The sequence below is a fragment of the Caretta caretta genome, chromosome 20 (genome assembly GCF_965140235.1).
Source record: "Caretta caretta isolate rCarCar2 chromosome 20, rCarCar1.hap1, whole genome shotgun sequence".
NCBI classification, from domain to species: domain Eukaryota; kingdom Metazoa; phylum Chordata; order Testudines; family Cheloniidae; genus Caretta; species Caretta caretta.
The window spans coordinates 8,688,688-8,711,079 of record NC_134225.1 but is presented as its reverse complement, the minus strand read 5'-3'; the positions used below and the strand labels follow the sequence as shown (position 1 = coordinate 8,711,079).

Below are 22,392 nucleotides of genomic sequence, written 5' to 3'. Positions count from 1 at the left end.
ATCTCATCGGAGCACGGATTCATCTTGGCTCAGACCCTTGGGCTGGCCTCTCTGATTTCATTATCAATGTATCAGCTAGTCCCTGCCATATCAACCCAGCCCCACACCACTAGGGGGGAGGGATAGCTCAGTGGTTTGAGCATTGGCCTGCTAAACCCAGGGTTGTGGGTTCAATCCTTGAGGGGGCCATTTGGGTCAAAAATTGGGGATTGGTCCTGCTTTGAGCAGGGGGTTGGACTAGACGACCTCCTGAGGTCCCTTCCAATCCTGATATTCTATGATTCTATACTGGGTTTCATGTTACAGATGTAGGGCAACTCTACACTACAAAATAATGTAAGTTAGGTCTACTTAGACATACAGCCACCGCAGTAATGAAATCACTTTTGTATGTCCATGCTATGCTCCTTGTGTTTGCAGAGCTTGCTTCACTGCAGAGAATAGCGTGCTGTGGGTAGCTATCCCACTGTGGAACTTGCCATCAGCTAGCACATAGTATTTTGGGAAGGGTTTGCAAGGCCTCATGAACCCTGACTCCCTACTCTTATTTCAGGAGCTAGTTTAGGGCTCTCCACATCTCTCTACAGCATAGGCAGGAGAGTGTAGAAGTGTGAAGTGGCCTGTTCATCCCAATGGGATGTTCTCAGTTACATCAGAACAGTTCTTTGAAATTATGACAGCCAGACACCAATAGCCCAGAGAGGTATGAGCTGACCCATTCATCTCAATGGGTGTTCTCCCCACCATTTTTGGCAAATGAGTCTTGCAAAGGTGATTGGGAGGGTGGTTTCAATGTCCCATGATGCAGTTTTCTCCATCCCATAATTTTATCTGCATCCCATAATGTTTCATGTCTTTTTTCAAAAGCCCTCTGTGAGAAATATGGATCCTGCACAGCTCTGCACTGTTGTGATGAGTGTTGTAAGCACAATGTGCCTGATCCTGCAGTATTTGCAGAGCTGCCAAAGGAGCTGCAGGGAACACGACAATTCCTTGGAGGCTTGGATATAGAGAGAAACAATTCAAGGTTGTTGTTGGCATTCACAGGGCAGCTGCAGACAGCGGAGCTCCAGTACTAGGCTCTAGAAACAAGCACTGACTGGTGGAATTGTATCGTTATGCAGGTCATGGGATGACGAACAGTGGCTGCAGATCCACAAATGCTGGTGGATTACTGGGGACATTTTACCGACATCAACACGGGATAGTCAGGAAAGGTGCATGACGCATGCATCTTTAAGAACACAAGGCTGTTCAGAAAGCTGCAAGCAGGGACTTTTCTTTCCAGACCATATGATTACCATTGGGGATGTTGAAATGCCAATAGTGATCCTGGGAGACTGAGCCTACACCTTAGTCCCATGGCTCATGAAGCCGTACACCAGCCAACTTGACAGTAGCAAGGAGCACTTCTAGTCCAAGCTCAGCTAGTGCAGAATGACAGTTGAATGTGCCTTTGGCCATTTGAAAGGCCGCTGGCGCCATCTACTCATGAGATTAGACCTCAGTGAAAAAAATATCTCCATGGTTATAGCAGCCTGCTTCATAATATTGTGAAGCAAATGCAGAAAAGTTTCCAGTGGGGTGGAGGTGGAACGGCTGTCTACTGATTTTGAGCAGCCGGATACCAGGCCTATAAGAAGAGCTCAATGTGGAGCTATACAGCTCAGGGAGGCTTTGAAAGACCATTTTAATAGTGAGCCACAGTAATGTGTGTTGCCATAGAATGCTCTGCCTGGCCTTGGGTTTTTTTTGCACTCTGGTATGAACCTTGTGTGCGTATAGTAATATGACATTACAAATGCACCTATAGCCATTATCTGTGAATGATGTCAGACCCAGCCAGCATATGTTGTGAACTAATAAAGATGAATTAAGCTTCTATAAATAGACTTTTATTCCAAACAGACATTTAGAACTGAATGAAATTTTATAAATACAAAGAAAATAATCTTTGAAAAGGAAAGAACAGTCATTTCTATTTTACAAACAAACATTCACCAACTGTGTCTCTCACAGGTATGCACAATTGTGATTGTCTGTACTCTCCCCCAGGGTGGAGCGGTATGGGTAGTGTAGTGGCCCTGGACATAATGTGGAATGTGTGGTGGTGGGGTGTAGGGGGGTGCCAGAATGCTGTTCTCTATGGGCTGAAGAGGGAGGCGAGCACAAGTCTGTTGAACCTGAACTTCAACAAGAGTCTCCAGCATGTCTGTTTGCAGCTGGAGAAGTGCTATCATCTCCCGCTGCATGTCTCTCCTTTTCCTGTGCTTTTTTCCTATCCACATTATCCCTGTCCATTCTGCCTACAAGGGTAATCCTCCAAGCCCTGTGCTCTGTATTTGAAGCCGCAGAGGCTTGCAGGATCTCTTGGAACATGTCATTCCACATAGAATCATAGAAGATTAGGGTTGGAAGAGACCTCAAGTCATCTAGTCCAACCCCCTGCTCAAAGCAGGACCAACACCAACTAAATCATCCCAGCCAAGGCTTTGTCAAGCCTGACCTTAAAAACATCTAAGGATGGAGATTTCACCACCTCCCTAGGTAACCCATTCCAGTGCTTCACCACCCACCTTGTGAAATAGTGTTTCCTAATATCCAACCTAAACCTCCCCCACTGCAACTTGAGACCATTACTCCTTGTTCTGTCATCTGCCACCACTGAGAACAGCCGAGCTCCATCCTCTTTGGAACCCCACTTCATGTAGTTGAAGGCTGCTATCAAATTCCCCCTTACTCTTCTCTTCTGCAGACTAAACAAGCCCAGTTCCCTCAGCCTCCTCTCATAAATCATGTGCCCCAGTCCCCTGATAATTCTCGTTGCCCTCTGCTGGACTCTCTCCAATTTGTCCACATCCTTTCTGTAGTGGGGGGCCCAAAATTGGACGCAATACTCCGATGTGACCTCACCAGTGCTGAATAGAGGGGAATAATCACTATCCTTGATCTGCTGGCAATACTCCTACTAATGCAGCCCAATATGCCATTAGCCTTCCTGGCAACAAGGGCACACTGCTGACTCTTATCCAGCTTCTCATCCACTGTAATCCCAAGTCCTTTTCTGCAGAACTGCTGCTTAGCAGTCAGTCCCCAGCCTGTAGAGGTACATCCTCTTCCTTCTCCTCATCTGGCTGAGCCGCTCTGCTGGTGTAGATGGAGAGATCCTCAAGGCCACATTTCCAGCTGTAAAAGATACATAGCACTGAGGTACTATTGAGAGCATATTCACAAGATAAATAGAAGCTTGGTATACTGAACTCCCTCCCCTTGATCCACACAAGTTACAAGCACTACATTCTCACTTCTCCTTGGGATTCATAGAGCACAACAGTCCCAGCCATGGTTAGTACAGCCTGGGGGGGGTGGGGGGGGGGAAGGGGGAAGTTGGGACAATAATAGGGGGTAGCTCATGGGCATGAGTGTACGTGGAAAAGGGCAACTGAACTGAATACTGGCACCGTTTTCCACAGGTGGTGGTGATTTTATCTGATAACTCACTCCTGAAGGTAACGGAGGCTAAAAGGGAACAGCTCCTGCATGTGTCAGGCTGCAGACCAGGTCTCTATGCTGCTAGCCTGTGTGCTGCAATGGTGCCTGCTGAAGAAATTGCTGCGTGGCGTGGGAAAGTGTCCTACCACGACAGAAGAAATAAGGCAGCCCTTCCCAGAAACCTTTGGCAGAGGATTGCAGACGATCTCCAGGAAAGTTTCAATGAGATCTTTATGAAGGATTCACGGGACATCCTGGTGCATATAAACAAGTTGTTCTGCAGGGCCCCCTCTGCCTCACTGTACAGGGGAATGAGAAAGAGACAGCAGCTCTATCTCTATTGGCTATTTCACTACTTCTTCTTGCATGTAAATGAACAGATGTGTCCCTGCAATATCAAACTCTATCTTCCTTCTCCTGCATCAGGCTCGCCTGTGTTGGACTGTAGGGACTGGCTCGACTGCTCTGGAGTCAAACACAGGTCCTGGCTTGCTGCACCCACAGTATCCCCCGGTCACCTGTCCCCTGTACTCCCTCTCTTCCTCATCCAACAACTCCTCCTCACTGTTCACTCCATGGGCCTGGATGGGATTCTTGGGGGTGGTGGTGGGGGCTCCACTAAGGATGGCATGCAGCTCTTTGTAAAAGCAGCATGTCTGCAGCTCCATACCAGAATGGCCATTAGCCTCCCTTCTCTTCTGGTATGCCTGCCACAGCTCCTTGCCTTTCACACAGCAGGTCCCTCTTGTAGCTCTTCTCCCCCATGCTCCGAGTGATCTCATATATATCGACACTTCTGTGGTTGGATTGGAGCTGTGTCTGCATAGCCTCTTCTCCCCACAGATTCAGGAAGGAGATCCATCACCACCTGCCTCCTACAGGCAGGAGCATGTCCGCAGCGTGGAGCTGGCATGGTCAGCTGGGCAGTTGCTAGGTGAGCTCTCCACACTGAGCAAACAGGAAATGGAATTTCAAAAAAGGGGTGTGGGTATATCTGGCCACCAGGCAGCAGAGTTCAAGTGGTCATGATGGGCCATTGGGGGACACCTCCTGAAGGCCACTAAAGTTGAACTAAGTAACACAGTGTCTACACCGACACAGTGTGACATAGTTATGGCAAAGCAAAGTGCTACTCCTCATGCAGAGGTGAAGTTACTAAGTCAGCATAGCAGGCACGTTACATAGGCAGGAGTGATATTTTAGTGTAATTGTTTACAGAGTTAGGTCAATGTAAGCTGCCTTGAATTGACCTAACTGTAGTCTAGACCAGGCGGGAGTACTGTCCACCACCACCACCACCAATGGCGTTCAGTGTTGCAAACTTTCTATAAGTAGCGATGATAAAGCTTTAATAAAAGCAATAATTTCTGAAATATTTCTAAACCTTGTCCTTCGTACCATTCAATAGCTGAGCTCAGCTGCAGTCTACAGATACAAATTTAAGAAGGGGCTCCCTTATTTTTTTTCTCAAGTTCTGCATCCCAAAACTTAAAATAATCTGAACATTTTATATACAGCTCTTTCGGGGGGACCTGTATCTCAGGAACCCCTTGAACAAACAATCCTAAATTTGCACCACTAACTATACCCCAGCCCCTTTTGTGGCACACCAGTTTTAAAGACACTCTCCCTATTTTGCATGGGTTTTAGAGCAATAGGAATATTAAACTCAGCTTCTTATGGGGGAAGGCAGTATCTGAGGAACCCCTTGCCCAGATGAATCCAAATTTGCATCACTAACTACCCCTGGTGCTGCTAATGCAGAAGAATTTTCTAAACCATAGGCAACGGCTTCCTCTAGGCTCCATTCCAGGCCCTGCCCCTGCCCCCACCCCCACCCCTTCCCCCAAATCCCCATCTCTGTCCCGCCTCTTCTGGCCCCCGCTCCACCACAGGCCCAGCCCCCCCCATCCCTTCCCCCAAGCTCCCACCCTGCCTTTTCCCGCTCCGCCTCTTCCCACCCAGTTCTGCTCCCTCCCCCCAGCGTGCCCCAACAGCGCCTATATTCTAAACCATTTGAGCTCTACTCCAGAGTTGGCTGCATATGGAGTAAGCTATTTTCAACACAATTGCCAACAGTCACAACACTAGGAAAGCCCTTAAGTGTGTATGGCAGCAACTTTGGGCCTGCCCCTGAAAGTGCTCTGTTGGCTTTGGTGAATACAGTTTATTGGATCAATCCCCATTGCCTAGGTTCAGTGCAGCTGGCTGGCAAGAGGTCCAATTGCAGGATAGTGCTATCCATGACACACTGCTGGCTAAAAAGAGGAGAGGACTTCCAGGAGTGATTATTCCATCCTCCCCAGAGGCTAAACTACTGTTCAGAGAATGAAACAGACTGAAACTGATTAGTGGGAGCGTTCCACTGAATCATGGCAGACCCTCTACACAATCAACTAGTGCTGCCATGAGAGCCCTGCAGGAGGATTTCAAACATTTGGGGATGGAGAGACCCCTGGAACTCTTTCAGAGCCAGCTCTACTGGCCCTGGATGGCAAGAAATAGGAGATATGAGTGCATTGTGCATCTAGAAAATATCACCAGCAGCAAGTCGTGGAACTAGTGTGCATTGATTTCCTGATTCTAGGAGCAAACTGGAAGAATGTGAGAAACATTTTAGTAGTGACTGACTATTCCGTAGGGTCATGGAAATACGGGGCTGGAAGGGACCTTGAGCAGACGTCTAGTCCAGCCCCCCACGTTGAGGTAGGACCAAGTAAAGCTGGATCACCTGTGACAGGTTTTTGTCCAACCCGTCCTTAAAAATCTCCAGTGATGGGGATTCCACAACCTCCCTTGGAAGCCTGTTCCAGAGCTGAACTACCTTTATAGTGAGAAAGTTCTTCTTTATATCTAACCTAAATCTCCCTTGCTGCAGTTTAAGCCCATTACTTCTTGTCCTGCCTTCAGAAGACATGGAAAACAATTGATCCCCATCTTCTTTATAACAGCCCTTAACATATTTGAAGACTGTTATCAAGAACTCCTCAACCCGATGGACATGCCTCCCCTTTCAGGAGGCAGCACAGAAAGACTCCAGTGAGATCGGATCTATTTCTGATGCTGAGGTCAATACGGCGGTAAAATGCCTTCTTTAGTGGTAAGGCAGTAGGGATGGACAAGATTCGCCTGGAGATGTTGAAAGCACTGGACAATGTTGGGGTGTCGTGGTTAACGTGCCTCTTCAATGTTGTGTAGAAGGTGGGTGCAGTACCTCTGGATTGGCAAACCAGGATGGTGGTCACGTCCCATTACACAAACATCCCTCACGAAGACGGCATCATTGCTTGCTTCAAGCAATCTACAAGAAAACAGGTAACACTCAGATATCCACCCCAAACACATTGCCAAACTCATCCATTTCATCCTCACCCATAACAATTTTACATTCAAAAATTAACACCTTGTCCAAACCATGGGCACAGCCATTGGGTAGTAGGATGGCTCCCCAATATGCCAACTTCTTCATGGGCCACCTTGAGGAAGAATTTCTCCACAAATGCACCATGAAACCAGTGATATATCTGAGATACATCAATGATATTTTCATCCTCTGGACAGACAATCTAAACTCCCTCATAGATTTCCACCCAACTTCAACAACCACCACCCATCCATTAAACTTTCTCTAGGACACTCCCACACTAGCATCAAGTTCCTGAATACCACAATCGGTTTAAACAATGGAATCCTACAGACAACTATATACAAGAAACCCATGGATCATCACACTTACCTTCACAGATCCAGTAACCACCCCAAATATACAAAGTAATCTATTATTTATTGCCAGCCACTCATACCACAGAATGTGCTCCAAGGAGAAAGTCCAGGATACGCATCTTAAAACATTTAAAATCGCCTTCACCACACAAGGACACTCCACCATAAAAGTAGACTGCATCATGGAATGGGCCATCTAAATACCCCGAGAGAACCTGCTTCAATACAGAAAAAACAACCACCCTCCAACCGCACACCCTTAGTTGTCACCTACCAACCCAAACTAGAACCATGTGGGGTATCATTAAACAATTACAACCCATACTCAATGGGGACCACCTCCTGAAAGAAATCTTTTCTGAACCTCCTCTTCTGGCCTTCAAACAACGCCCCAACTTCTACAAGCTGATGATTAGAAGCAAGGTTCCCACAGACCAGGACACACCAAGTCAAAGCGGCACCAGATCCCGACAGAACAACAGATGCAGAATCTGTAGACATATTTCCATTGCTATGATGATCAACATCCCTTACAACACACCTTTCAAGATTCATGGGTCCTACACGTGCCTGTCATAACATGTGGTGTATCTCATCCAGCGTACTAAATACCCCAGTAACAAATATGCAGGTGAAACAAGACAATCACTATGCTCTCAAATGAACTCACACAGAAAAACGATAAAAGACAAAAACAACGTATCACCTGTGGGTGAACACTTTTCACAAAGAGATCACTCCATATCTGACCTCTCAGTCCTTGTCCTAAAAGGAAACCTTCACAACACCTTCAAAAGACAAGCCTGGGAATTATATTCATAACTTTCCTAGACACTACAAATCATGGATTAAATAGACACTGAATTTATGGCTTACTACAACAATCAATAACCCACTAACCCCCCCCCCCCGCCAAACACCCACTCTTCCCCCCACTTTCCGCCCTGTTAGTGGAGAGGTGTTAACTGGCCATTTCACCTTGAATGGGCCCTTGAAATATGTGTTAACCACTTATGTTAAACAATCTGTTCCAGCTTGCATTTAGCTGTGACACTCTGACTACCTTTCCCAGACCTGAAGAAGAGCTCTGTGTAGCTTGAAAGCTTCTCTCTCTCCCGAAGAGAAGTTGATCCAATAAAAGATTACCTCACCCACCTTGTCTCTTGAATATCCTGGGACCAACATGGCTACAACACTGCAAACAATACTTTTTGTCAGTTTCAGTGTGTTAGGTGAAATTAACGTTTTGTGACATCTATCAATTTAAACTGAATCCTGCCAAGCCTATCAGGACATTGGGCCCAGATATGGGTGAGGGGCTTTGCACTTCCATTTGCCTCTCCTGCCTCTTCTTACATTCAGCTGGTCTGGGCACTCTTCATGGACCCACCACCTACCCATGGCCTTTCCCAGCTTACCAGGAATAGCAAGTAAGAGGGTGGAGCTGGTCTGTGGGTGGATGTGGTTGGTCAGAGCAATGTGCATGATGAAGGGCATGCTGGAGGAGTAGGAACAGTGTTCGGATTCCTGAGCAGTTGGAGGAGGGGCAGAGCAGTGTGTGTGGGGGGGTGTTGAAATAGTGCACTGAAGTGTGGGGTGGGAATATCTGTGCAGTGGGGGAACATTGGAGGCTTCATCTCTGTCCCCCAAACATCTAAGTCACTAGTGACTCCATGCTAGTCCCTGCACTGTTTCTGCATCCTCTTCCTGGCTCCTCAACCTGTGGGTCTCATAATGAGACCTGCCTCTCTGTGGGGAGGGAGGACTAGGCTGTGCTGGACAGAGAGATGGGAGGTGAAGTGATGCTGCAGGGACAGCAAAAGGACTAGAGTAATAGGACCACTGTGATAATCTAGTCTGATGTCCTCCTTTACAACACAGGCCACAGAACTTCCTCTAATTAATTCCCACAGTAGATCTTTTAGAAAAACATCCAGTCTTGATTTAAAAATTGCCAGTAATGGAGAATCCACCATGACCATGGTGAACCAAAGAATTACCCTCACTGTTAAAAATTTATACCTTATTTCCAATCTGAAGTTGTCTAGCTTCAACTTTCAGCCATTGGATCATGTTATACCTTTGTCTGCTAGAATGAAGAGTCCATTATCAGATATGTGCTCCCTATGTAGGTATTTGTAAACTGTGATCAAGTCACCCCTTAACCTTCTTTTTGTTACGCCAAGGCTATGTCTACACTGTAAAGTTCAGTCAATGCAAAGTTATGTCCATGTACAACCGACAAAGCGTGTATATCTCTTGGGCGCATGCACATTTGGGTGCTTGCATTAGCACTGTACGTACTCACCAGGAGTACTTGCATCAACATAAAACGTGGTGAATCACAGGCAGGGAAGCCAGCGTGCCCTGTGCCGCCGTCTGGCTCAATGCTTTGTGGGACATTTTTGAAGTGGTTTGGGGATACCAACAATTTGTCCAGGGATTTCTGGGAGCCATGGGTCAAGTTCCCACCATGCCACTTTCTCTTTCCCATAACAACTCCCACAGTGCTTTTTGGCCTCTGCCAGACGTATGGAGTCTGCAGAGCTCAGCACAATCATCATGAGTAAGGCTATGATTAGGACATGGAGGTCACAGAATCCATGACTTCCATTGATCTCCGTGACATTTTTTGCCTTGGGGCTGGAGCTCCCAGCCAGTCCCCCCACAGCTTGCAGCCCCTGCCCTGGTGCTGGGACCCTGCAGCTGCCCAGCCGCAACATGGGGACAGCCCATGCCCCCACAGGTGGCCAGGGACCGCAGAGTGCCCACTCGCTGCAGGTGGCAGGGAAACCCCTGGAACTCCCTGCTGCTGTGGGTGGCGGGGGCTCCCCAGAGCTGCTCAGCCACCGCTGAGCACCCACTGAACCCACCTCCCCATTTTGTCAGGGATATTTTAGTGAAAGTCATATTGTCCGTGACCTGTCCATGACTTTCACTAAAATATCCCTGACAAAATCTTAGTCTTACTCATGAGTATTGCTAATAAGGGATGCATGATTCTCCTGTATTTCCACAGCTTGAAGGAGTACTACAATTGGAATTGTGATGAGGAAGATGTGGAGCTTTTGGAGCACAATAACCGGATGCTGATGGACTGAGTGAAAAAAAAAAAAAAAAGCTGACTTCCTGGTGGCGTTCACGGAACAGCTCTACATGGTGGATCATTACTTCTGGGCGTGAGAAACAAGCACTGTTTGGTGTGATCGCATTGCGATGCGGATTTGGGTTGGCGAGCTGTGGCTGCAGCTCTTCTGGATGTAAAAGGCCACCTTCCTGAATCTGTGTGCTGAGCTTGTCCCAGACCTCCAGTGCAGGGTCATCAGAATGCAAGCTGCATTGACTGGAGAAATGACAAGTGATCGAGCTCTGGAAGCTTGGAATGCCAGATTGCTATCAGTCAGCAATCAGTTTAGAGTTTGAAAAGCCACACAGCTTAGAGTTGGCAATGCCAGAGCATGGGCCATTGTAATCCAAGGTTATTAGTGTTTCCTTTTACACAACGCTCTTGGAAACGTCTGGGAAATAGTGAATGGCATTGCAACAATGGGGTTCCTAAACTGTGGTGAGTCAATAGATGGCACACCTTATCCCTATTTTGGCACCATTCCATCTTGCCATGAGTACACCTACAGAAAGCAATAATTTTCTGTGGTTATGCAAACGCTACTGGATCATCGGGGACATTTCACTGATATCATCGTGGGCCCGTCAGGGAAGGTGTGAGATGCATACATCATTAAGAGCAAGGGGATTTTCAAAACGCTGCAAGCAGGGACATTCTTTCCCAGCTGGTGGATTGCCACTGGCAATGTTGAAATGCCAGTAGTGATCCTGGGGGACCCAGCCTACCTCTTGGCCTGCTTGGCTCATGAAGCTGTACACTGGCCACCTCAACAGCACCAAGGGAATATTCGACTACAGACTCAGCAGGGTTGTTGGCACTGTGTCTTCACTAAACTGAATCTCAGCAAGACAGACACTCCCATGGTTAGAGCTGCAAGTTGACTACTGCATATGAGGCAAAGGGGGTAAAGCTGCTGCCAGTGTAGAGGGAAAGGTGGAGTGTCCGCTGAATTTGAACAGGTAGACACAAAGGCTATGACTACATTGCAAAGCAAGCCCAGAGTATGTAGAATTCAAGTTCACAGACTCTGGGTTTGTTAACCTAGGGCTTGAATGTCTACACTCTTTTGTAACCCCAGGTTAGGACTTGTTGAACCACGGCTGGTCCCAACCTAGGGCTCCAGCACCTGCACTGCATTATGGGGGCCTCAGTCTGCATATCCCAGACTACCTATGCCCTCTGAAAATGTGGCCACTCTAGCCCTTTGTTCACATTACAGTGTGGGAAAACTTGACTGTCCACCAAACTTGACGGTTCAGACGACAAAAAGTCAGCCTGTGGGATTGTGGGATACTGTTGATGGACCCCACAGAGCAGGAGTCCAATGGGACTGCGTCTATATTGCAAAGCAACAGGGTTTGAACTCTGGATCCAGGCTTGATTCAGGCTCACACCTTCCACCTGTTGGGTCCTGGGACCAAGCCTTGGGTTAGTGTGATTTGTGTGTCGACAAAAGGTTGCAGAGCAGTTTTTAAACTAAGAGATGGGGGAAAGCCGATTGCTGCAGAGGCACACGTGGCTCTGACAGAGACATCTCTTAGAGGAGAGTCTATTGATAGAGATTCTCTAGGTTTTAGTCAGGAGGAGAGGCTTGGAAGAGGATAAAGTATGGGCCAGATTAGACGAGAAACATTCACATAAAAAAGAATCTGACACATCAGAAAAGGGCTGACAAATAAACAGTGACAAGTTTTTAAAGTGCTTCTACACACTAGAAGTCTAAATAATAAGATGGGTGAACTAGAGTGCCTCATGTTAAAGGAGGATATTGATATAATAGGCATCACAGAAACCTGGTGGAGTGAGGACATTCAATGGGACACAATCATTCCTGGGTACAAAATATATTGGAAGGACAGAACAGGTCATGTGGGTGGGGGAGGAATGGCACTATATGTGAAAGAAAATGTAGAATCAAATGAGGTAAAAATCTTAAATGAATTCAAATGTTCCATAGAATCTCTATGGATAGTAATTCCACGCTCTAATAAGAATGTAACAGTATCGACCACCTGATCAGGACAGTGATAGTGAGAATGAAATGCTAAGGGAGATTAGAGAGCCTATCAAAATAAAGAACTCAATAATAGTGGGGGATTTCAATTATCCCCATATTGACTGGGTACAGGTCACCTCTGGACGAAATGCAGAGACAAAATTTCTCGATACTTTAAATGACTGTTTCTTGGAGCAGCTGGTACAGGAATCCACAAGGGGAGAGGCAATTCTTGATCTAGTCCTGAGTGGAGCGCAGGATCTGGTCCAAGAGGTAACTATAACAAGACCGCTTGGAAATAGTGACCATAATAGAACAACAACATTCAACATTCCTGTGGTGGGAAGAACACCTCATCAGCCCAACATGGTGGCATTTAAGTTCAGAAAGGGGAACTATGCAAAAATGAGGAGGAGGTTAGTTAAACAGAAATTAAAAGGTACAGTGACTACAGTGAAATCCCTGCAGGCTGCATGGACACTTTTCAAAGACACCATAAGAGGCCCAACCTAAATGTATACCCCAAATTAAAAAACACACAGTAAAAGAACTAAAAAAGAGCCACCGTGGCTTAACAACCATGTAAAAAAAGCAGTGAGGGATAAAAAGGCGTCTTTTAAAAAGTGGAAGTCAAATCCTAGTGAGATAAATAGGAAGGAGCATAAACACTGCCAAATTAAGTGTAAAAATATAATAAGAAAAGCCAAAAAGGAGTTTGAAGAACAGCTAGCCAAAAGCTCAAAAGGTAATAAAATGTTTTTAAGTACATCAGAAGCAGGAAGCCTGTTAAACAACCAGTGGGGCCCCTGGACGATCGAGATACAAAAGGAGCACTTAAAGACGATAAAGAACATCGATATGATGTGCAATGTGTAACTGGACTGCCATAGAACTCTTTTTGAATTTATTCTCTAACATTGTATTTTGTAACATTAAAGCAATGAGAACTCAGTGCTTCCATTCTATAAAGTTGTTGATGGGATGGGAGACATTTTTAAATGGGGCAGGAAGGGAGATGAGGTTTCAGCAGAAAAAAACAAACCAAACTAAAAAAAAAAAACCTTGATAAGGAATAATGCATGTAGACACTCACCCGAGCTCTCTTCTTGCTCATTAGTGGGCTCATCTGCGTTCACCTGGCTTGACTCCATCAGAGTTTCAAACAGTTCCTGGCTCATGGCATAGTTTGAGTCCCCGGCTGTGTTCGCCCTGCCCCTTTGCTGTCTGTGGTAGGGGTCTCTGCCTTGGGCTCCTCTGAAGTGTCCACAGTAGTCCTCAGAGTGCTGGTGGGTTCACTGCCAAGTATGGCATGCAGTTTGTTGTAAAAGTGGCAGGTCTGCAGGGCAGCCCCAGGGTTCTTGTTGACTTCTCTTGCCTTGTGGCATGCCTGGTGGTATCCCCTGCTGCGCAGCCCTGTCATGCCCCTGTTCCAGCACCCCCTGTGAAATCTGCACATAGTGTTGATATTTCAACAGCTGTTCCATTTCTGGACTCGCACAGTCTTGTCTCGCCACAGGGTAAGAAGATCCACAACTTGTTGCTTGCTCCAGACAGGAGCTCTCTGCATGCATGGAACCAGCATGGTCAGATGTACACAAAAAAAGGTAAGCTGCTAGGTGTACTCATCAAGGCGGGCAACCAGGAAAAGGCATTTAAAAACAAGAGGGAAGGGTGGTTTAAAGTGGGGGGTAGGGAAGTCTCTGTGACACTTGGGCAGTGGAGTTCAAAAACTGATCAGAGCAATCGCTGTCATGGGGACAGTCATGACAGCTGGGGGGGGGTGGTCCCCCCATCCTGTGACTATGGCCTACATTCTTTGTTCCTACATGTACACATTTACATTTGGCTGTATTAAAATGCATAGTTTGCTTTTGCCCAGCTTATCAAATGAACCAGTTTGCTTTGTATCCGGGACCTGTACTCTTCATTATTTACCACTCCCCAGTTTGTGTGTCATTTGCAAACTTTATTGTAGTGATTTTGCGTTTACTTTCAGGTCATTGACAAAAATCTTAAATGGCATAGGCTCAAGAATGGATCGCTGTGGTACCTCACCAGAAACACTCACTTGCTGATGATTCCTCCTATACAATTACATTTTGAGATCAGTTAGCCTTTGTTTAATCCATTTAATATGGGCCATGTTATTTTTAGATCATTCAAATTTTTTAATCAAAATATCGTGAAGTACCAAAATGCCTTACAAAAGTCGAAATATATTACATCAATACCATTACCTTTATCAACCTAACTTGTTATCTCAAAGATGTCAAATTAGTTTGACAGGATCTATTTTCTGTAACATGCAGCCAGTGCATTCTGGGGCCAGGGTAATGGCTGCCAAGGAGCCAGAGGCAGTGGAGGAGGAGAGCTGAGCAACATGGGGATGTTTTTTTTTTTTTTTTTTTTTAAAGCCACAGAAATTAAATTATCGAAAAACTTAATTAACACAGACTTAAGGTTGTCCAGCACTGTCACATGTCAGTGCAGAATGTGGAGAGTAGCTAAATTTAAACCTCTGAAAACCAGGAAATACCAAGATACATGCCACACCCACAACACAACCTTAAGTCTGCCCCCCTGGAGCTGGCAATAGCCATTGTGAATGGTTCAGTAAGGGGGTAGACAGACAGGAGGAAGTTCTGAAAGAATGTTACAGTATTTGTTTTGTGCTCCGCAGCTTTGGATTGCAGCATTTAACTGCATGCACTCTAGCTGCCTTCACCACGTCAAGTGTAGCTGTATTGGATGGTGAAGGGATTAGTTAGAGCAACTTAACAGAACTGTTACTGTAATATGACTAGGTGCATTGAAGGATCCACTATGCCTCATTTCAGCACTGAGTTCTGCAGGTTGCATCTGCAGAGGTGCACCCGGGTGTCTTCTTGCCATGGCATTTGTCAGCAGTCTGCTGCCATGCAGGGCAACATCTCCAAGGCTTAGTGAAGGCAGTGTCTCAGGTGGAATCCTCAGAGCAAGGGTGAAGGGCTGGTAACCATCCAACTTTTTGTATGTTATGTGTAGAATCAGTGTTTGAATGGAGATACTGCATACTGCACCTTAGCTTGAGTTTTGCTGTAGCCACAGGTGTTGAGCACGGTAGACAGTCTTATGTGCTCTCTTCCCAGTGTTCTGCAGCATTAGGAGAGGGTGCTAGTACGCGCATTGGTCAAAGATGGCAGAGTTAAGAGTGCGTTGCAGAGACGGCATGCATCTTAACTTGGTATTTCCTCATTTTCAGATGTTTAAGTTTAGCCACTCTCCACATTTTGGAGGGCACAAGGCTGCTCTGGGCAATTTGAACTCTGCATTAATGAAGTTTTTGGGCATGTCACAATGTTCTATAAAGACAGCGTTTATCCCTACCACACAGTTTAGCGACTTAAGACTAAATTGAGGGACACCCCACGTATGGAAATGAGAAGTTAGGGGATAAGTCCCCTGCATTCCTTGCTATCTTCAGATTGCTTAAACAGTGCTGCCATTAACACTCCGATACGCCACAAGGCTTCACTTCCGCCTCCCCTGGACACTGAAAAGCAATCCATACTCCAGTGCCATCCGACCCGCCCTCTAAATGCAAAACTTGAACTGGCAACCTCATATGCACTTGGAGCAATAAATTGGCACATCCTTCTGTCACCCATTCCATGCATTTGGGAAGTTATTCTTTCTTTACATTGCTAAGGCCACAATTAAGGCTGTATCTACCCTACAGACTGCTGTTGCCACGGCTATGTGGGACAGGAGCATGAAGAGATGTGATCCCTGACCAACACAGCCATGCTGTCAAAACCCTCATATAGATGAAATATTACCACCAAAGTTGTGCTTTTATGGGTATAGCTTGTTTTGCTTGGGGTAGGTGTGGAATAAGCTACATCAGCAGAAGTAGCTGAGTTTTGCCAATAAAAGCTGCATCCACACTAGGCATGCTTTGTTGCTAGAGTATACCTAATACTACCTAGCACAGCTACAGCCTCAGGCACTAGAAGGGGACTTGATGTAGACTTTCCCAATAGGTCACAAAATGATCTGGTAAACAGCTGTAGAAAATTAGAGATCAGGAAGCCTGGGTTCTAATGCCAGCTCTGAAATGACACTGTAAGGTAAAGCTTCACAGCATTACCAAAGAACACCTGTAGTTTTGGGTCTACCATATTAGAGAGCTGGGTTCTATTCACAACTACATCTGAAGTAAACTTGTTTTTAACCTGTTGGCTTATTTGCAAAGGGAGCATGGCTCATAGCTGATTGCTTTCTAAAGTTGTAATCATGGTCTAGGTTGATCAGGACGGTGAAGTGCAAGAACTGTAGAGAGACTAGTCATGGGCTTGTGGTTCTTCACTCAGGGCACTGTACCCTAATCTACAGCGTATTTGATGGCTCTCTCTCACACACAGCTACCATCATACTGGGCACAGTCCATCACCCAAATACCTATGCAGACTGCCGCATTAACTGCTATGGGGAGGAATAGCAACAGTGATAAATGTCTGCTTCATTCTGATGTATTTAGGAAACACAACTTTAAAAACATTTACAGAGCAAAACAGAGAAGTGATACCTGCTTCTAAACTGGCATTGCTCTAAGCAGCAGGTGTAAAGTTAGTAGGACCAAATACATTTAAAAAAAAAAACCACAGCAGACCACAGCTTATAGGTTTTTGCAAGATCCCACAAATTATTTTTTTTTTAAAAAGTGATTTTTTTTTAAAAACTTTTGAGTATCACCCCAATCTGCACCAAACCAACATGAACTCCAATATGAATTAAAATTCAGAGGCTATATTTCATGTGGTGGCCACTTTTACATTTCTTAAAAATAATTTTAAGATTTCTAGTCAAAATGAAAGCTTTGTATCCACATGGACTAGACACTTTTTTAAAATGAACATTTCGATTCTGGAACAAAGGATGAATTGCAGTAAGTACCACCACCAGTAAGCTGCAAAGTCCATATGGCCCTGTCCATATGTTACCACGAATGGAAGTTCTGACTTTGCTTAGTAGTATATAGGCCAATGTTTCTAGAACAAAGAATCAGGGTTCTAGGCTCTAGCCTGCAGATTTATCTGGTCATGGTCTGGTTGGTTGTAGCAAGCCACCAAACTATTTTTCCTGGAATGTATGATGAAAGATGGTCATGCTTAGTTTATTAAAAGTTATCCTTAATAGAAGTCATTCAGTAGCAGCTACACATTATTTGCCACTATTCCCCTTCACTTGTAACTCTGCACAGGAAGAGTATTATTGTCATTAAGTTTAGGGTACACAAGAATTTTTTGAACACTTACAGGCAATTGGTCAACACATATTTAGAGGCTCAAAATTGACATTATGTAAACAAAGATTAGGTCACTACCCAGAAAACCCATCTTCAGTAGAGTACTTCTAGCTTTACCTACTGTAAAATACCATTAGAATTTGAGGCATAGGCAAATTCCCAAAACTTCACTTGTTTACAAAAATTGGCTTTGGCCTTGGCCTTGCCTACTGTGATGGATGGCTACATTTATTGCATGGCCAGGTAGGTGGCCTTAAGCATCTATGCAGAGCCAGGAAGAAGGAGAAGCCTGCAGATACTTGCTAAGCTCCAAAACAGGAAGAACTGGTTTGTTTGAGGGGGATGGCAGGGAGTAAAGATTGTAAATTGAAGATTATAATTGTAAACAGAGACTAATATAGTCTCAATCAAAGCAGGGAGCTGCATGAAAAAGAGTTGAGTCCAATTTTAATATGGATAGTAAGAAGCAAGATGTTATCTTACTTGCCTTTGAATGCTAGGGGATGGGTGAACTGGAGGGCAAGTTGTAGGATATCAGTGGTGGTTCTATGAGAGCTAGAAACTAAGAAATTCGTATGAATGAAGATGGGTGTAAGAAGAGTTCTGGTGCCTAGAATGAGGTAGGGAAAAACAGAAACAGAGTTAAGTTATTTAAATGCTATTTGATATATTCGAACGTAATTGGGGTATGTGAATATTCATATGCTTTCACTCATTTCTACATATATTTTTCTAAAAAGTAACCTTCCTTGGTAAACAGAGTAGCAACCTTTTAGTCCTGTAAATTTCTATGGGTTTGACAAAGTCCCATTTCAGTAACTTACTGTAGTCATCCTCCTAATTCTCTTGCCTCTTCATAATTAATATCTTAAAGTCAAATTTCCTGAAGCCAATGTAGGTACATGCATGTAGGCACAGTCTTAAAGGCCTTATTCAAAATGGCAATATGCCACAAGCTTCAGATCACTGCATGGTGAACTATTCCAGAAAAAACACCCCTACTGATCAGGCTTCAGGTGGCCTCTGGTATTATGGCCATGTTTAAGAGATCAGTAGTGACTGCTATGCCATACTGGTGTACCTACTTCAGACCACTATAGTAAACATTTTGAAATTTGACCCTGTGCCTCAACATTTACACTAGACAGCAAACAAGCTGCTTGTCATGTTAACACTGTCTGTGTTGCAAGATCATGATAGAAAATTCTACATAGATGAACACCTATAGTTTAGAAGCTGTGCAGTTCTACTGTATACTGACAACTAGGCTAACTTCCATGTTATGGAGGAATGAATGCAAGTAGGGAGGAAGAAGTCAGGTTTATAAAGAAAACTCATCAGCTACAGCTACCAGCACTCTATATTCTAGGGAAGTTCCACAGATGTTGGAGCCATTAAAGAAGCTCAAGGCAGCTTGTCCCAAAATGATGCCCTGTCATCCAGCAGAGATATACCCCTCTTTTCTGCACATGCATCCATGATGGAGCATTAGCCAGCAGAGATTTATCTGTACAAAACTGGTGCAGTTTCCTGCAGGGACATGCTTTGAAATATCATGGAAGTGTTAAACTTTTGATTTGTGAGCTTGACGAATATACTCAGAATTAAAAAGTCAGCGACTAACCTATGGCAACTTTAGGAAATATTTGTGAATATTCACAAGGCACAATTCAGCTGGAGATCTCAGAAGGGTTATATTAGCCTTATAGATGAGAAAAAAAAACAAAAAAAGAGAAGTGATTTTTTCCAAATCAGCAGCAAAGTTGAGTGGAGCTCAGGGCTCAGTGCAGCAGACCACAGCTATTGTGCAGTATTGTTTCAGTTTAGGAGGGCTGCATCTCAAGATCTCCACCTATTAAGAGTATCACCAGGACACTTACTACTCACCTCCACCTTCAGAAATTAAGGCGCACACAGGGAGTAATCTCAGTGTAGTGCTTTATCTCCACCCACCGAAAACATTCACCTTTAAATGAAAGCATTTTACAAACAATACAATGTCAACACCACTTATTTTTGCTTTGCATTAAAAAGGAAGAGTAAAACATTGGGAAGAGTACTACAGTCACATGGAAATTATGCAGAATTTTACAGCATACACTGCAGAATTTTAAACCCTGGATTTGAGGCTCCTTTTGCTTCCAGGAAGGCTGGCTAAGGGACAACCCACTTTTTTTAAATATATAAAAGTTTTACAGGGAAGATAGTAAGAGATTTAATCTGCCGGATTGTGATTTAGTACGAAGTGCATTAGCACAATTTGTTTTGTACACATGCTCAAAAGAAATTCTCCTATTACAAAGCCATCTAAAAACTTGGACTGCACAAAACCTAGCTACTAAAATGAAGGTTTGGTAAAAAAAAAATCTATTTCCAAAAACACTTTACAGATAGAGGCGTTCAACTGCCATAACTAGGTAAAAGTTTAGTAGAATGATAACCAAAAACATACTATGAAATTTCACAGATAGTTATGCTTTAAAAACAAAACAAAAACAAAACAAAAAACAAACAAACAAAAAAACAAAACAAAACAAAAACAAAAAACAACTTAATGTTGGGTCTTAAACAGGTCAGCTTCCCCATCCAGAGTCTACTCCACGGGCTCATCCTCTTCTGCTGCAGTAACTCCTTTGCTTTCTTCCTCACCTCCTTCCAGCAGTTGCTCTTCCTCCTCAGCAGTGAGGGTTTCCTCTGCAACTTGTGAATTCTTCTCCTCTGCATATCCTGCTTCTACTTCTGCCTGTGCCTCTGCCTGAATCTCCTCTTGCTCCCCATGATTCTCAGTTGCTTTTGCTTCTGGGTTCTCCTCTCGGTCTTGGCTTTCCTCATCTTTATTTTCTTCATCTTGGTTTTCTGTGTCAATCTTGTTTTCATCCGCTCCTTCAGCTATTCCCTCCTCTGCATTTCCACTTGTTCCACCCTCTCCTTCCTCATGCTCCTCTTTCTCTTCTGGATCATCTGTGAAGGGATTCTCACCCTGTAAGTCAAGACAGAATTATGTTGAAGCTGTATTTGGACAGGTTCTTGGCAGATGTTAGCTAAGACCTTACTTAATTTCACACAAATTCCAGGTACATGAGATCCTCCTTCAGGGCATGAATATTTCTGATCATTAGGCTGGGACCAGCACTTGGAAGTTCTCTGTATGTGAAAGTATTTGTACAAAACCAGAGGGTTTAACCCTGGCCAGCTGTAAGTTAGTGACCCTTACAGCAGTGTGTGGTGAAGGCACCCATGGAGGTTTGCTTTGTTACTGAGAGTTAATTTTATATTATGTGGACGTTACTTGTAGCTCCCCTGTTCCTTCTCCCAGCAAAGTCCAATAAACTATTCAAGTGCCACGTTTCTGCAGATATAAGCAGACTGCTTTCAGACCAATGAAGTTACGAGAAAAGTAAAAAGACTTGGTATACTTGGTCTATTGAAAGCAGAGCTGTTTGTAATGTCAGGAACAGGGGATGTTCAGACTCTGGGAGCCCTCCTGATAAAGTTGAGCTGTTGGAGACTTATTCTGTATCAAATGTAAAGTGACGCTCTCCCATCCCCTGTTTTAGAAGGTTTTTACCAGACCTCATCTACACTGAGAATTCACACCAGTTACAGACAGCAGTGTGACTGTACTGATACAAACTGGCAAAACTGTTGTAAACCAATGTTTGCACTGGTGCAAATCACCCCCTCTCAAAGCAGGGACAACTGCAGTGGCACACACTGCAGCTTATTGTAGTTTTGCTTGTCCACACTAGGGGTATGTGCAGCTACACCAATGCCTACACTGGGGATTTCAGACAGCCAAAGGCTTAGTCTTGCAACCCATTTTCAATTCTGATTTAAGCAACCAACATTCAAGAAGTCTATCCATAGTAGAGCTGGATACCAATCTAAAGGTGGGGTTCCAAGCTACCCAATGTTGTGCAGCACCCATGCTAACTGACAGTTTGGAGAAGAACTACTAAAAACCAAGCTGTAACGGAAGACAGGAAGATATAAGACTTGTTAGAATGTCAGTGATAGAGGCACTTTAAGTACTAACAGAAAGACAAGAGCTCAAACCACGATCACCACAGATCAGCAAAGCTATGGACAAATGCTATCACGCAATGCACTGTCAACCTGTGGAACTTCTTGCCAGAGGGTCTTGTGAAGGCCAATGTTATAAAGGGATTCAAAAGGGAGCTAGATAGATTCATGGAGGATAGGTCCATCAATGGCTATTAGCCAGGATGGGCAGAAATGGTGTCCCTAGCCTCTGTTTGCCAGAAGCTGATATTGGGTGACAGGAGATGGATCACTTGATGATAACCTGTCTGTTCATTCCCTTTGGCTGTCAGAGGACAGGACACTGGGCTTGATGGACCTTTGGTCTGACCCAGTATGGCCGTTCTTATGTTCTTAAGTGGAAAGCCAGGCTTTCTAACCAGGTGCATACTATTAGTTTCCAGCCCTCATGCTTGGCAAGGTATTAGCCTTCAGAATGGTCACTAAACGCAGAGACAAGTGGTGACTTTTTGGTACTAGCCCTGGACTTCCCATGGACCAACTACTGCCTTGGCATCAACGACAAGTTTTTGCATATAAGTGGATCATAGGCCCCAGCCTAAAAAGGAGAGGGTTACTCACCTTGTGCAGTAACTAAAAGTTCTTTGAGATGCGTGTCCCTGTGGGTGCTCCACGTCAGGTGTTGGTGAGTCCTGGTGCCATTGATCGGAGATTTTCAGTAGCAGTGCCTGGTCAGGACGGACGTGCGCAGTAGCTGTCTCACGG

General features: G+C 44.7%; 1 protein-coding gene and 1 long non-coding RNA gene across 3 annotated transcripts in view; both read right to left on the bottom strand.

Annotated features, from left to right (window-relative positions):
• Positions 1-1,879: 1,879 nt before the first annotated feature.
• Positions 1,880-13,425, bottom strand: LOC142069672 (uncharacterized). 2 transcript variants are annotated; one of them, XR_012665612.1, is made up of 4 exons: positions 9,238-13,425; positions 6,673-6,793; positions 4,163-4,440; positions 1,880-3,186 (listed from the first exon to the last, which is right to left on the bottom strand). It is a non-coding gene; the product is annotated as an uncharacterized LOC142069672 (long non-coding RNA). The 2 variants fall into 2 exon arrangements; XR_012665611.1 differs by lacking the exon at positions 9,238-13,425 and having other exon boundaries at positions 6,673-8,105.
• A 6,121-nt stretch (positions 13,426-19,546) lies between these two features.
• The window catches only part of AKAP8L (A-kinase anchoring protein 8 like), a 39,199-nt gene continuing 36,353 nt past the window's right edge, over positions 19,547-22,392 (bottom strand). The window contains 1 exon segment of the mRNA XM_075121645.1: positions 19,547-20,605. Coding sequence (XP_074977746.1) covers positions 20,219-20,605 — 387 coding nt within the window. The 3' untranslated portion in view covers positions 19,547-20,218.